We start from the raw sequence: 16464 nt of genomic DNA, 5'->3' as shown, positions 1-16464 counted from the left end.
GGCTCTCAGCCCTCATCCTGGCCCATTGAGACTCCTCCCATCCCCCTCTCAAGCACTTTGTCTCCATGGCGATGGTTTCAATGAAATTTAGGGCAGGAAAGGTTATTGTTTTTTTTGTTTGTATTTTTTTATTTTTATTCTTTAAGCCAAGAGAGCTGTAAAATTTGCCAAAGTATAGAAACTGCTTTCCTTGTGTTTGTTTAAGGGAACACTAAGTGGTATTGATAAATGTCAAATATGTTCAGAACAAGAAGACTTTGAAGTGATCAGAACAATGACAGATTTCAATTTTCTGTTTGAGAAATTCACGCTGTGTCGGCGCTGACCAGATTAGCCCTCTTTTAAAAGTAATTGAAAAACGCTTTTCTGTCTTCTCTCTCTTGCAGTGGCGGCTTTGGAGACGGTGACGGGCCTGTACGGCGAGACACTTGCGATCCCGTGCAACAAAGGAGCCATGAAAGCGGAAGACGTCTTCATCACTAAATGGAAATATGTAAGTCAGCCTGGAGGTCAGCGCTTTTGAGATGGTGATGTCTGTCTGACACCCTCTCATCTCGCCTGAACCGCGCCCAGTCTGAGTGCATGTGCCGTGCATTAGACCGCGCACCCGTCTCTCCCTGTGACACGGAGGGGCGGGGAACAAAACGTCGTACGGCGGACACGTGACAGGCTCTCTCTGTTCTTCGCTCTCCAGGACAAAGGGGACGGACTTTCGGGCGACCTGCTGGTCAAGCAGAAAAACCAAAATGTCTCAATCAGTGCCACCGACGAGTACAAGGGCCGCGTGAGTTTGGCCGTGAACTCCAGCCTGCTGCTGTCCTCGGCCACACTGGCCGACCAGCGGACCTTTACCTGCATGGAGGTGGTGGGCGCGGACATCGCCGAGTACCCGGTCAATGTGGTCGTCTACAGTGAGTGCGAGCGTCTCAGTTCTGGAGCGTGTCCGTAAAAGTGCCACCGACACGCAACAAGCTGTCTCATTTTCCATGTTGATTAATGCACTCTTTTTCTTTTCCCCCCCATTGTTATTATTATTTTTATTATTGTTGTTGTTATTGTTATTACTATTGTTTATTATTATTATTATTATTATTATTATTATTACAGAGTTCCCAACAGAGCTGGAGATTTCTGAGCAATCAGAGGAGCTGGAGATCGGCAAACTTACGAAGGTGGGGTTTTTTTTTTTTATACCCGTAAACTTTGCTTATACCCACATTATTTTATGCAGCAAATCATCAAGGCAAAGTCCTCACCGGAGCTGAGGTATCTTGAGGCCTTACAAAAACCATGCGTGTTACTACAGTAATGAGTTCTTTGAAGTGATTCTCATGAATTAGTAAAGTGCAGAAGCCCCCCTACTTCAATTAAAATACCCAAAGGATCTGAGGGGCTTTAGAAATGCTCCGGGCATTTCATGGTCTGTTGCATAGAAAACTCTCAAGTCTGCAAATGTGAGGCTCAGAAGGAGCTACCTCACTCGCCGTTTGGTCAACTATGGAGATGAATGGATTTTTGTTCTTTTGAGTGTGGTTTTCTTCTCTTGTTAAGCCTGTTTGCCGATGTTTTCTTCTTTTGTCTTCCACAGCTGGGAACATGTGCTGCGAAAGATGCCAATCCAGCTGCCAACATCACATGGTTAAAGAACAACAAACCTCTGCTGGCAGACGGAAACGGTGAGCACGCCTCATCTTTGCTCTCGTTGTTAATTCAACCCCCAAATCTGAAATTCATAAATATTACACAAGCTGACGATTTTATTCTGTCTGGCTGCGACAGCGGTTCTAAATTACTCTACTGTGATGAATCTTGGCTGTGCTTGTTGACAGCATGTGTGTCCACTTTTTTGTTGTTGTTTTTCCCTATCCTCTTTAGTTTTCAAGCAGTATGTGTGTTATTTTGTTTTCTGTCCAGAGATTTCCATTCAAACCTCTGTGTTGGTGGACCCTGTTACCGGCCTCTCGACCACGACCGCCACACTGGAGTATTCTGCAGAGAAGGAAGACAAAAACGCCCAGTTCACCTGCAGCACTCGAGACGCCGCCGGCACGGAGCTGCTGTCCACGCCGGTGACCTTTACCATCACCTGTGAGTCACTGAACACACACTCTGTGCTGTTTGCACATGATCTGTTGTCAGAGTACACAGCAACATGGCGGGGAAAAAACTAAACATGAAAGTCAATACCCTGCTGTACCCTTTTAAATGAAGTTATCATCCTTAGTCCTGGTTGTTGTTATTTCTTCTTGTTAGAAGAGCATCTTCTCAACATGCTTGCACACCACACAGTGAGGCATTGTGTGGATGAATCACAGACAGTTATGTATGGCATTCCATACATCCACTTTGGACCTTTGCTTACATTGATCGTTGGCACAGCGTCATGGAGCCATTCATTGAAGTGGATTGAGAAAAAAGTAGGCTAGTTTTGTGTCCATAACAACTCTGTATCTGCGTACCTAGAGGCTTTACTACATGGCTAATAAGCTTTGCACATGTCATGTGATATAAACATGGCACTCACCACCAGCAGCGCTCAGCGTAAGACGGATCTGCTCACAGTAGTGAGCATTTCTGTTCCTCTTGGTTCATTTCTATCAGGTAGAGAAAAGCCTGGTAACAAGTCATGTTCCATCCACATGCATGTAAAATGTGCTGAACAGCAATGTTACAATAAAAAAAGATTTACTGAAGGCTCTTTGAGAACTGGAAGAAGGAAATTTAAAAAAAAGAAAACCTCTGGAGTGAACAAAAAGCCTTAAAGAAATAATTTAATCTTTTTAGGAAATGCAGCGTTCTTAAGCAAGTTGCACAGAGTGATGCCTCCCTCATGTCTGAATGCTAAATATAACATGATGGCCAGCAGATGGTTATCTTATAGACTGGAAACAGCTGATCAAGCAGTGCTAAAAAAAATCTGTCTTGTTTGTACAGTTTTTATCCTGATTAAACAAATGATTGATCTGTTGCATTTTTTTCCATCTTACTGCTAAACCCACTGCTGTCAAAAACTTCATATTTAATCCACACATATAACAGTGTTTACTGGTTCTTTCAGATTTGGCTCATGGATCTTGAATGTTACAATAAAAAAATATATAAAATCTTGATTCCAACACAGACTATACATTTTTCTGTTCTCTACAGTTTTAAAATGAAGCAGATGGTGTCTTTCTGAAATATTCTTTCCTGGCATGTTTTGTTTTTTTTAACCGGTGACCAGTTCTGACATCTAACCTCTCTGGTCTTTTCTCCTTTTAATACCTAAAATTATTGAAATATTTCTGTTGTTTTCATTTCCATGAGTTTCTGTGGTTTGATGTCTTTTTTCTTTTTGGTAAAGTAAACTGCTTTTGAATCTCATTGACTATCACATAAAGATATAAAGATGCAGTCTGAGGGAACACCGTTCTCAATATTTAATGGAAGTCAAGCCGGTTTACCGTCACATGCCTCCTGACCCGTAAGAAGACCAGAAGATACACAGGAAGCCGACGGCTTCCAAGTTATCTATTTAATTCATGCTCTTTTCATTAATTCTATCGCTTCCACTCCAGACAGACGAAAGTATTAACGCCTTTGATGAGGAAAGTTGAAAAAATGCGATGTGGATTCTGTGTTTCTGTTGTGGGATTTATAGCGAAGTTAGCATTAAATATTGACGTTACCTTCTCAGCGAGGCCCAAAGTAGAACTTATCAGTGCTGGAATACTTTCTCAAAAGAGTTCGCCTCAGATGGAGCAGAAGCATTGAGCTTTGAAAGCGTTGTTTCTTCGAGTGCCTCAGATTATGAAGGCTGCTCAGCCATTTCCTCTGTGGGATTTCAAACTTGGTTGCACCCAATACCACAAAGTTTGACTGCCTGCTGCCTGAGTTGCTCGCTGCAGTGCCTGCAGTCAGCTGGCAGGGCAGCAGGACCCACCTGTCACATGCCTCCAACCTTGCATGCATTGCCTCTCTGACTTTTGGTCTCCTACTTTCTGCAGACTCTACTGAAAACATCGTTCTTTCGGTCATCGCTCCGGGTCCACTTGTAGAAGGAGATAATGTGACACTGAAGTGTGAGGCAGATGGAAATCCAGCACCTACCAGCTTCAACTTTCACCTTAAGGTACTGAACTCTATATCTCACTGCGCTGCGACTCTTCAGGATGAATTATATACCAACACAGAAATATTGTAAATATTGTATTGAAAAAAATTACAATATTTCACCTGAACTTTGCTCACACTTGCTTAAAATTTGCGCAATATTCACAAGCGTCATAAGAGAATCTCGAGAATTGTTCACCATATAGGTCACTCAAGAAGTCATCAGATGTAAAATCAAGTAGAGCTCATGAGAGAAGTTAAGGACCTGCTGGCAGTCTGGGTGAAGACGAGACTGACACATCGAAAGATCTTTTCTAATTTCCCATATTTTATAACTCGCAGAAATGAAATAGAGAAGTGATGGTCCAAGACAATTATTTTGGTCGACCTACTTGAGTTTTTGGTTTGTGACAATAAAACCTGAATGTGGTGTGGAAGCAATCGCAGTAGACTGTTGAACAAATGCCTCGTTCTTACCAAAAGTTTACACTGAGAAGTAGTAGAATTAGCAGTAATGACGGCTTTATAATTGCACAGCAGTCCACAACACACAGGAATAAAGTGGTGTGTGCTGTGTTCAGTAAACGCTTCATGGAGACTTTAATTGTTCCACAGAACAATCCTGCATAAAGGCAAAGAAAATGAATAAATCCCTGTTAGTGCAACATCTGGACAAACTACTGTTCATTCGGTCCACACCAAATACACACTAATCAGTATGAAATTGACCCTTGGAGACTATGATGAGAATAAAAAAACAGTTGTTAAAACGTTTCAAACACCTTCAAGGCCGAGGCCTGAGGATATGAGGATAATACAGACCTGCGCAAATGTTTTGAGATGTTCTGGTAACTTCAGTTGACAGTCTGTCCCAGCCTGGTGTGATAGTTGTTAAAACAAAAAAATGTATTCAAAGCTTATAATCTTTTGAAGTCTGTGGAATGAACTGACTGACCATTGTGTTATTGTATGTCTTTGAAGGGAGACGTGGTGAAAGTGGAAAATGGCGACACTTATACCATTACGAATGTCTCACGTGACACCACCGGAGAATACAAATGCTCGCTGATCGAAAATCCCTCAATGGAAGCGTCTGAGGACATCACAGTAAACTGTAAGAAAAAAAAAACATTTGCAAAAAAAAAGAATATCTATAAACTGTAGTTCTGCTTGCATCGTTCTCAGTGTAATTTCCATTTCCCGGTGCAATCTTGTTTGTTACAATAGGACTGAAAAGTGTTTGTTGGGGGGAAAGAAAGTCTTAATATCTCTGTTTGCCAGACTGTCTTCTTGTGATTTGTTGGGGAAAGTGTTGTGTCAACTGCACAGTCTCTAATAAGCTGCATCTGCAGGGCTGTGAGCCAAGAGCGGAGCCGTATGGTTACCAACAGAAATGTCTGGACACTTATCAAGGCTCTGAACCATCTTCCCACCATCCCTCTCCTCCTTTTAGACCTAGACATCAATTCCAGCCCCTCTGGGAACATCGTCAAGCGTGCCGGTGAGGGCTTGCCTCTAACTCTTAACATTTATTCTTCCGGAAAAGCAAAGGTCTCTTGGACAAAGGTAAAAGCAATCTCTTATACAACAACTTTCAAATCACTGAAGCACAGTTTGTGCCGTGTTATTGACAGCGGCGATATTCTCTTCATTTAATCCAGGATGATGTTGAGCTGGAGAAGGAGCCCAACCTTAACAAGCTCACTTACTCACATTCTGGTGTCTATGAGTGTGAGGTGACGATGGGGCCGCTCAGTAGAAAAGCTTCCTTTGAGCTGGTTGTTGAAGGTAACAGAATAAAAAAAAAAAAAAACACTCAATCACTGGTAGTGAAGGTTTACACCATGTTCACATGTAGCCTAAGTAAAAAAAAACCCAACTTGGTTCTGTCCAGATTTGTTTAAAGAACGAGCAGAATGTAATTACATATTGTTTGTTGGTTTTACACAAAACTAAGCAAGTTCACATCATAATATGTGTTTTACGCTTCATTTTCTGCACAGATTAGATAAGACAGAGCGTGCTAATTGGTTAGGTTTGGAGGTGCGGATGGGACTTTTCTGGACAGAACCAGGCTCGCTGATTTTCCTCGTATGCACTTTTGAGGGAGTCGGCTGCAAGACTGGAGCTTCGGATTTATCAAACAGACATGAGCATGGCATTTATCTTCTCATCTAAATCTTGGCAGGAAAGCCAATAAGTGAATTCCCCCCCTAAATATCAAATCATCCCTCCAGTCAAAGCCGGTTTCTGTCTGTATGTTTTGGACGTTTTTGTGAGCGAAGCGCTCCCACTTAACATGATTGTCTCGGCCGCGTTGTGTCACTGATGAATCGTCTCCTGTTGCAGGTTCTCCCGTCATCAAAAAGCTGTCTCAGCAGCTCAGCGACGACGGCCTTCACGAAGTCTTAATCTGTGACGTTGAAGGTTTCCCAAAGCCCGTTGTTTCCTGGAGCATCAATGGCACATTGGTATGCACGCTCACACGTTTAGAGCTCCTTGGCAGCACATGCAATGCATTCACGGATAATTATTCCCATTTCTGAAGGTCATACCCATCAACTTTATATAATTGCACATACATTTTTATTCATTGTGTTTCAGAGTTATTTTCGTTGTAGAAGCTTGTCTCCTCTGCCAGTGCAATAAAACGTTCCTCAAGCTTTAGAAAAAACCTTGGAGGGGAAAATGTTCTTAAATAGTGACAGTTATATCATAATTGTTGCTGTGAGTGGATTCATTCTCTCGCTCGTTCTTACTTGGTACAAAGTCGTAAAAGTATTCCATGATCAGCTTTGGTCCAGATCCCGCAATATGAATTTATGCTTGAAGGTGTAGTGCACCTTGTAGACATCACTGGCTTCTCTGGGATTCCCAACTCACTCAAACGTAGAGCCTTCCAGATAGATAGATACCTTTATAACTAAATCGAATCCGGTGTAATGCCGCAGGCAAAATGTCAATATACATGCTGGTACTCAAGGTAAGTTTGTTTATGGTGTCTGCATCAGACTTATGAGAGATTTATGTTGCCTCACACAGTCAGGGTGTAAAAAGCAAACACACTTCAGAGAGGCTATATTTCAAATGCACGGCCTCTTTTTTTTGATTTACAACCAACCACTTATCCCCCATGCAGAGTTTTCAGCGTGTAGTTCGTTCAAATAATTTGTGTTTTTTTGCAAGCACAATTTAAGGTAGCTCCCAAAAATGGCACTTCTGTGGGATCTGAACAGACATGTGATTACTGTGTAACCATGAGTGTGTTTTCAAACATAATCAAACACCTGCTGGATAAAGAGTACAGTACAGCCTCCATCTGGCTTTCCGCTCTACCTGCTTTGTTTAGACTCTGGTTTTCGTGGGGCTGGAGGCGATCCTCCAGAACAAAAGGCAAGGGTACGACTAGAACCTGTATGCACAGCTGTTTTATGCAAAACTTTTTCATTTCGCAAATAAATGCTGAAATTTCTGAGCAATGTAACAGCAGTAAACGTGGAGTTCTCAGGCGGCGTCAATCCAACACCAGAATAGCATCACAATAACTACAGCTATGAAAAAATTTGAATTCATGCAAGGGATTTTTAACAAACATACACTGAGACTAATAAGCATTTTGTTCAACAATTAGAATCGTACAGCTGAAGTCTGAATGTCCTCTCTCACAGATGCTATCGATAGTAACAATGGCAATGCTTCCTTACAAAGTTTTGTTGCTCATTGCAGTATGCCCTCGGGTTGAATAAGCCATTGCAAAACCGCTAAATTGTCCCAGAATATGAACCAGTAATAGCTTATTTAATATCAGTGACTGAAGAATGGAATAGATCCCCATTGACACCTGGGACAGCTGTAAGCCATCATGTCATGACAAGCCGATTTCACACTGACAGGCTATCGAGGAGGAATTACCCCCTTGTGCTTGTTAACTGGTGTGTTCTGCAGCACTGTTGTTACAATTGTGTTGACATTCTCTTTAAAGCTTTTTTTTAAAAATGCTGAATCAATGCTGCCAGCCATCAATTTTGATTATGCTCCTATATGAAAGAGAAGAACAAGGATCTAATCCAGTAAAAAATCGCAGTGATTTGTATGAAACTATGAAACTTTGCACTGACTGTGTGCAAAACGCAGTACTTTTTAAAAACTGCTGTTTTGCTTATGAAGTTGTTAAAATTTGAAAATGCATTTCCTTCCAACACACCAAGGAATAACATCAACAGAGATACGAGGGTCTGATTAAACTCAGGTTTGAAGCATCGTACTGCCGAAACAATTGCAGCTTTGCTTTTACTGTTCACCACTCCTGAGTGAGTGAATACGTGTGTAGCAGTTTGCACAGTTAGTATTTACCCCCCACCCTTTTCTCTGTCACACTTTTGAACTTATCTGGTCTGAACATTCCCAGGCAGTTGTGCTCAGTCTCTCGAAAGAGTAAATTTCTTCATTTTCACTCTCAGGCTCAAACACTTTATTTTGCACCTGACTGTCATGGAGACAAAAAACACTTTTATTTTTTTAAATGGAACAATTTTACCCCTCCTTTGTTTCCGCGGTGCACCTGCGTGCACACTGATAGCAGAGCCAGTCAGTGGCGCAGCATGAATTACATTTGAACCTGGGGGTTGTGTGTGGGATAGTGACTGTTTTGCTTTGGGGGGGGGTTCCCCAGCCCCTTCAGTCTGTGTCCAACTGCAAGAATGTCCTTCAACTTCAACCTGTGCAAGAGAATTAATCAATCCCAAAGGCCCACAGAGCACTAGAGAACAATGTATTCTGGAAGGGAACATGCTTTTGACACTACAATTCAGTAATTTTTTTCCCCCTCTTTTTTTTTGAAGTCTTCAAAGCTCATTCTCGGAGAGAATAATTTAAGACTTGAATAAAAGCTCCGTAATGGGTATTTACAAAATTGCCACATCCTCTTGTACATGTGGAGGATGTGAAAAAAGGGTGTTGGCAGTTTGTCTTTGTGTCTGGGGTTTTCCTTTGAGACTCAGGAGTCTATATCCCACAGGCACACATGCTGATTCTTTGTCATGCAAAAGCAGAGTTCCTCATTGGGGCAACATCGCCCCCTAGTGTTAGAAAAGTAAAACACTCCTGCTTGAACTCAACTATATCAGATGAGGGAACGCTAACAGCCTCTCTCTTTCTCTCCCTCTCCCTCTCTCTCTCCTCTCTCTCTCTGTTGTCTTTCAGCTTGATGAAAGTGCTTTTGTCAATGGGAAGATTACACACAAGATCAAAGTCGTGCCCTCGGCAAATCTCACTGTCTCTTGTACAGTGTCCAATGAGTTTGGCAGTGATACCAAACCTATAAATGTGTCATCTTGTAAGTACAAAGTAACAGAAGTGTCCTCCTAACTCTCTGCTCCTTGTCGTCTTTCTTTGTGTCTTTCTTTTATTACTTAGTAATCTGCTTTTCCTACATGCCTTTCCCTACTCTGGTTACTAACTCTTTCTGTCTGCATGCTGACTTGCTGCAATGTTTATATACTTTGATCAAATCTAGCTTGTGTGTAATTAACAGATGTTCCTCTTTTTTCTTCTTCTTTGTGTCGAGTTTTCACATGTCTTTGAATGCTTCAGAATTTAAAAACACCTCCAAAAAAGATGTTAAACTTGCGGTGCGATTTGCTCGATGAATGGTGCACATACAGTATCTTATATGTTATCTTTACCATGAGAAGGGATCAGGTTCATCTCCACTGAAAAGTCACTAAAGCGACTTTATTAGCAGATTGGACCAAAATACATCAAATAAAAGGTTTTTTGAAGTCCAACTAAAGCAGAGCTATCACGGTTCACTGAGTCAAGCTAACAGATTAACTCTAAATTCACACTATGCAGAAAAGTGTGAACAAATTCTGTATTTCCTGTCATTTCAGGTTTGTGTTTTAATACTATTTATTGTCACTTTATCTGATGTCAATTCATCTTTACACCTCACCCCTGGAAAAACACATTCCCACTTCTGCTTTTGTCACAAATCGCACCTTGAGTATATCTAAAGTAAAAATGAAGCCCAATCGTGGTTAATTTGGGTTATTTTCCGATTAGACGACACGGTTTTCTTATTACCGTTACTGTTCACATTGCAATCGATGCATGCATTCAAGCACTTTGTCTACACTGATGTCCTTTTCTCTCTCTCTCTCTCTCTCTCTCTCTCTCTCTCTCTCTCTCTCTCTCTCTCTCTCTCTCTCTCTCTCTCTGCTGACTCATTTCCTGTATGTTTGGGATTTCATTATTCACATCTCCTTTCCCGCTCGCTCTGTGTCTGTGTGTGTGTGCGTGTGTGTGTGTGTGTGTGCGTGTGCGTGCGTGTGTGTGTGTTGGGATGCTGGATTTAATCTCTTCCCTCTTTGCACCACTCGCATGCCTAAGTAGAGTAGAAGTAGTAGTAGAGTAATTCTTCAAGTTTGTTTTGTTCTTTTTTTTTCCCTTTTTGGTTGGACGTTAATTTTATTTCATATCTGATTTCAGTAAATTGGAAAGTGAGAGTGGATAAACAAGGTAAGTTGTAGTAGTCTTCTTGCTTGTAAAACAAAAGAAAACAAGTGATGGGATGGGTCTGAGATAATGAAGACCTTGGGAGTAAAATGTTGCCCACCACATATAACTATGTTTAACTTTGTTCTAACTTGCACTTCGGGAAAGGCGATGTTTAGACAAGGGCTTTTCTTTTTAGATCTGAAGGAGTAAGAGGAATGGAGCTACCAGCATCCTGACATCTTGATAATCACATTGACTGCTGCAGTTATACTATTGATATCTCCCATTAACATTTAAATCATGTACAGTGCGGATGTGTCCATTAATCCATGCATTTATAGCACATGACAAGTTTCTTTTCTTCGTTCCCTACATGCATCCAAGCTGAAGTTCCACAGAAATCATCTTAAATGTGTTTCTTTTTTTGTCTTTTTTGCAGACCAGTCGGACGACAGCGACCAAACTAAGTTGGTAGTTGGAGTTGTAGTCGGTGTCCTCATCGCCACTGCAGTTATCGGCCTGGCATATTGGGTTTACATGAAAAAATCTAAGTAAGATGTTCATTTGAAACACTCGGTTTTGTAGCGATACTTCTCATCTTCCATCACAATCAGTTTTGTGCAGATTTCTGGTTTATTTATATACACACACAGTATCAACTTAAAAACAGGTAATTCATGTTGAAACCTCCTGCTTTATTCCCACAAACAGATTTACTTTATGACCTCAGAAGGTATGTAGAGTAGTAAACAAAGCAGGAAACGAACAACTGGCTCCTTGTATAAATTCAAATGCAGATGTTTGTGGACTGAACAGGTATTTATGAAAGCTTTTTCAGAACAGCATTTGTCGATATCGACGCTTCTACGTTCCCATTTAGTACGAAACACTCAACACACCGCAGACAATACATGTTTGCTCAGACACACGCCTGGAAAAACACCACCTGGCAGCAGATTTTCTGTCGGCACATTTGCCGTCGTTTGATCAAACCTAACTTTATGTACAATTATGGAATATTGATCACGTTGGTCTCAAAGCTATGTTTTGTATTCAAGGCTGGAAAATCAGACGCCAGCTAAAATGCAAGCCTTCGTGGATCATTTTCATGTGAATAGTGGTTGTACTGTATCTCTGTAGCAGCTTTTCCCAGCACTTTTTTCTTTATTGGATTGAAGATGGCTTCATTGCTCCTCATTCACTCATAACTGCTCTACAGATATCTGCCATCTTTTTTCCTAATCTTCTCCTTCCCTTTATCATTTGGTTAAAGTTCTGACATCGTCGGGATTGGTATACATGCAATGACATGAAGCATTCATATTTACAGGACCTTTGAACACAGCGGGCCGTGTGTGATCATTTCAAGCCACTTCAGGTCCGCAGAATCTTCACACTGCCGGAGTTTTCATTTATATTATAATGTGAACAAGCACATGCGATAATTAGACCTGAATCAAGCTTGTTGAGATACTTGGGAACTGAAACATTGAACCCCAAGACTTATGAACAACTATATAAAGATAGACAAGGGAATATCAACGCCATCATCTGCCATATCTACACAGCCATATTTGTTAGAAAATCCTAAAGTGAAAAAAAATTCAATAAAACTTTATTTATAAAGCACTTTTAAGACGCCACTGTGGGAAATTGCTTTACAAAGAATAAATAAGACGCACGGTTCATACGTTTACCTAAAATAGATAAGAGATACAGACAAGACAATAAAACAAACGTGATTAAAAGGGATAAAAACACAGGCGATATAAAAGATAATAAAAAGATGTGTAAAAATTGTATATAGTCACGTGTTTTAAAAACAGAAAGGGAAGGCACTGCTCTGATGCGCAGAGGGAAGTCGTTCCACAGCTTGGGGCCACTCTGAGCTTATGCTTGGTTGGAGAATCTCTCAGGATGATCAGCTGACCCCAGAAGGCGAGTAGGATGAAAAACCTCAATAAGCTCAGAGAGGTAGGGTGGGGCGAGGCTGTTGACAGATCCTAAAATGTGTGGACAGCCAGTGCAATGATGCTAAAACCGGGGAGATATGCTCGTGTTTATCAGTACCAGTTAAAAGACAAACACCATCTGGAGGCAACCACTGGAAGCCGGACGAACCTCCACATTTAGAGCGTTGCAACCATCCAGCTGTCCCGTGACAAAAGCATTGACCGCCGCTTCAAGGTGTTTCCTTGAGAGCAGAGGCTTTATCTTGGCCAGCTGCTGCAGGTGGATCAAACCGGATTTTACAACAACTCTGATCCGGGTGTCAAGTTTTAGGTCCGGATTCATTTTTAACCCCAAGAGTTAGGATGATAGGTTTTGAGAACTGGGCCAGATAATCCAGAACTATATGTTGGGTCCCAGTGGTGTCACCAAAAACACCAAAACAAAACAAATAATCATCAAATTCCCACCATTTTTAACAGAAATACATTTCTAAATAGAATCAATTTATTTCAGGACTTTGGTTAAAGGTTCCTGTTGTCACATCATGTACAATAAATATCAAGTGTAATATATGTTCTATAATGTGATCAATCAAAAAAGTAGGCAGTACTCGACAGAATATTAGCAAATATTGGCATGTTTTATAAATAATATGGACTGAGCACAAAGGCAACATCAAAGCCAATATACGTTATATAATCGATGTACAGTAAGATGTATAACTGTCATCATAGTGCAACTGTAAGTGTTTATTCTGCATCCTTCATTATTCTGCATCTTCTTCCCATGTAGAGAAGAAATGGTCTCGAAAGGAGGAAATTATTAGGACGTCACGTAACAAAGTTTTAACCCAAACAGGCAGGGAAGCTGGAAGACCGGAGAGAAAGAGAACGGCTCCTCCGAGGAGGAGAAGAAGCTGGAGGAGAAAGTGGAGGAGAACAGCCAAAAAGCCGAGGTGTAAAGCGACAGCAGGCGCCTTCGTTCAACAGGGATGTGAAAGGTAGAGAGAGAACATAAGACATAATATGACAATTCCACCATTTGTTCTCAAATAACCTCATCCCATCTTTTCCTTTGCAGTGAGAACGTGGAACTTTTGCACATTTCTCTTCACCTCTGTCTTTGGGAAACAAAAAAGAGTGTACATTCGGATGAAGACAGTTTGGATTTGGTTTCAGGGAGAATTTTACTAAAATGCATATCCAAACATTCCCCGAGCCTGTCGATCTACCCCCCCCCCCCCCCCTTCCTCCCCTCCATTTCTTAAGAAAAAAAAAGAGGAAAAAAAAAAGAATGAATTCTGTATGTGATATACTGTCTGCACTACTGATACATGTGTAAACTTGTCTACTATTAGGATTCATGTTTGTTAGAATGGATTTTGGGAAAGTGAGAAAACTGCTAAATTTGTTTTGGTTTCTTTAGCCGATGCAAGTAAACCTCCTACTAGACCAGTTGCCTTTTGCTTGAAAGGATGTGTAGACCTGCGTTAGTCCGTCTTTGACCCTGAGGGCCCCTCGGAGACCGCAGGCCCCGGGGGGGTCCCGCCGCCACCGCCGCTTCTTAGTTTCAAAACGACCTCTGCCTTTCAGTGTCATGATGCTCAAACTGTTGTGAGTTTATTCATTCAGGCATTAGAGAAAATGTTGACATTGAGATGAAGTTAATGAAAGTTCGATGAAAGGGCTAAGGGTATCTGTTCCTATACTCGGCATTAGTTATAGGTGGTGATATGATTTACACGTTGCATCGCAGGAAGTAGGTGATGTGTCACAAAGTTCTTTGCTGTTACATTATTAATATTTTTGTTTTAAATTTGTGTAACCAAGGGAGAGAAATGACAGACACTCAGTTAATGTTTTACCTTTTTTGTTTGTTTCTCACGTTCTGTGCATTTGCATAACCACTATTCAACACAAGCAGGTAGACCATTTGAAGACTGTGCAGCACAGTTTCATCTGTTTTACTGGCTTTAGTTTGGCTGCACACATTATTTTAATGTGGGTTTTTTTTGCATAAAAGCCATTGTTTAGTTCCATGAGAAAATTTGCTTCAGCCTGTTGTAAAGAAAAGATGTTTTAATTTATCTGCGGAGGCTGTGGGTCAGTTTGTGCTCCATCAGTGTTGAGGTACGATTGCCATGTAGCTTGAATTCTGTAACGGAGAGCCCGGACTGGACAGGACGCGTGTCTCAAAGTAGCCTTGATGATATGTTTGCCTTCTTTTTTTTTTTTTTTTAAATCTACCTGTTACTGGTTCTGTTTGTGACGTGCACTAGGGTTCATGTTTTCATGTCAAATTTGTGTAGAATACGATGGAATACGTGCAGCTGTACATGTCACGGATTTTGGTCCTTGGAGAGCATGTATCTGAATTTGGGGGCGGAAAAAGAGAAAGAAAGAAAAAAGACCAAGATGTAGTTGTGAAGTATGTGAATTTGATTCTTCTTTTTGCTATTTATATTGTACAAGACTATATATCCTGGTGGGCAAATTTAACAACTATCACATAATTCAGACCTTGGATTTAAACCATTGATAAATTGCTTGCAGACGTTACAAAAAAACATTGATTTAAGTAATTTGCTCAGAGTCTGGTTGGGGTAATACTGTCAGCATGTGATAATCTCAGACCTCCAAGCTGCTGTTGCAAATTGCCTACCTTGTGCAAAACCATCAAATTGGAAGAATGACCAAAGAAAGTGAACATTGCCATGCAAGTATTGTAAATATCTGTTTGTTTTTGTACTTTTGTTTAAAATAAAGTGTACATTTGGAAAACGCATGTCTACCGATCATCAATTATTTTTGCAGCTTTCACCTGATCGCCTGATGAAATAAAGAGAAAACATTTGGATCTTGAATTTTTCTACTTGTATACATTCAAAGTGTGTCGAGAGACAGGAAGGTGACTTCATTTCTGCAGTAATGTCATATAATTGTAAACGTACTCATAAATATATTATCAATATTTCACTAAATATGTTCTTAGAATCAACAAAAACACACATCACAGGTGGATTTAATAATGCTTCGTGTAAAGAGTTTTGGTTGTTTTCAGTCATAGCAGCATGTAATTACATGAATTATTTAGAAAGTAAAAACTCCCCGAGGACACAATTTACATTTTTTAAGGGATCTGACCCAAAGGCTCCTGGGATTTTCCAAAGTGCAGCATTTAAAAAGACATTACAGCAACATATTTATAGTTGTGCACATCAGGAAAACATCTGGCAGAAATTGCAATTTGAAGGTGTACATCAGGATGGAAATTGATGTATTTGTATTTGATAAAAATGTGCTTCACTTTCCACTGCCATTCGAAATGTTGCCTTGGTTACATTCTTCACTTCACCTGGTAGACGAACAAAAATAAACCTCTAGTCAGTTCTCGCAAAGTGTAACTGTAAAACACAGAAATGATCTCAAGTGAAATCAAGGACAGAATAAGTGGAACTACACTTCAAACTATAATCAGGTTGAACCTTTTATAAGACAATGTTCAGTAACTTCTGCATGTCTCCTGTTTCTCCCACAGATTACACAATAATATAGCTGTTCAAAACATTTATTTTGAGCTGTTTATGTAGGATTTCAGGGAAACTTATACTTGTTATACATCTCATAACAGAAGCACTTGTCGGTTTTGGATCTTTGTTTTGAGGAGGGAAAAAAAACCTCTTATTCTGAGCCTAATTAGAGCTTACATCTTGAAAATAGAGGAAAAATTGGATGGAAAAGTGGTGACAGCAAGTTTTATCATGTGGATTGTGCACTTGAAACTGACAGCAAGTCTTTCTTTCAACATATGAACCAATGTGTCAAAAAGTTGAAGGAACTTCTTAGAAAATATCCCATAATACTGAAACACTGTGTGACTTAATAACATGAGACACTACAGCAGAGAAGTCAAACACATTTT

The 16464-nt window shown here is 40.5% G+C and overlaps 1 protein-coding gene across 2 annotated transcripts in view; it reads left to right on the top strand.

Moving 5' to 3' along the window:
- LOC308107491 (CD166 antigen homolog) overlaps nucleotides 1-15319 on the top strand; it is a 53326-nt gene extending 38007 nt beyond the window's left edge. The window contains exons 2-16 of one of the 2 annotated variants that reach the window (XM_080459840.1): nucleotides 387-493; nucleotides 695-911; nucleotides 1108-1172; nucleotides 1589-1676; nucleotides 1915-2088; nucleotides 3987-4111; nucleotides 5074-5206; nucleotides 5546-5658; nucleotides 5754-5880; nucleotides 6442-6563; nucleotides 9295-9427; nucleotides 10582-10611; nucleotides 11030-11141; nucleotides 13402-13543; nucleotides 13624-15319. In XM_080459840.1, the coding sequence (XP_080315966.1) occupies nucleotides 387-493; nucleotides 695-911; nucleotides 1108-1172; nucleotides 1589-1676; nucleotides 1915-2088; nucleotides 3987-4111; nucleotides 5074-5206; nucleotides 5546-5658; nucleotides 5754-5880; nucleotides 6442-6563; nucleotides 9295-9427; nucleotides 10582-10611; nucleotides 11030-11141; nucleotides 13402-13504 (1649 nt within the window). In that variant the 3' untranslated portion in view covers nucleotides 13505-13543; nucleotides 13624-15319. The remainder of the gene's footprint in view (nucleotides 1-386; nucleotides 494-694; nucleotides 912-1107; nucleotides 1173-1588; nucleotides 1677-1914; nucleotides 2089-3986; nucleotides 4112-5073; nucleotides 5207-5545; nucleotides 5659-5753; nucleotides 5881-6441; nucleotides 6564-9294; nucleotides 9428-10581; nucleotides 10612-11029; nucleotides 11142-13401; nucleotides 13544-13623) is intronic. The other variant, XM_080459841.1, reaches the window with a different exon arrangement.
- The last annotated feature ends 1145 nt before the right edge of the window (nucleotides 15320-16464 follow it).

The sequence above is a fragment of the Lipophrys pholis genome (genome assembly GCF_963383615.2).
Source record: "Lipophrys pholis genome assembly, chromosome: 3".
Classification (NCBI taxonomy): domain Eukaryota; kingdom Metazoa; phylum Chordata; class Actinopteri; order Blenniiformes; family Blenniidae; genus Lipophrys; species Lipophrys pholis.
Note: the sequence above shows the minus strand (reverse complement) of the source record. Positions and strands in the feature narration are given on the sequence as shown.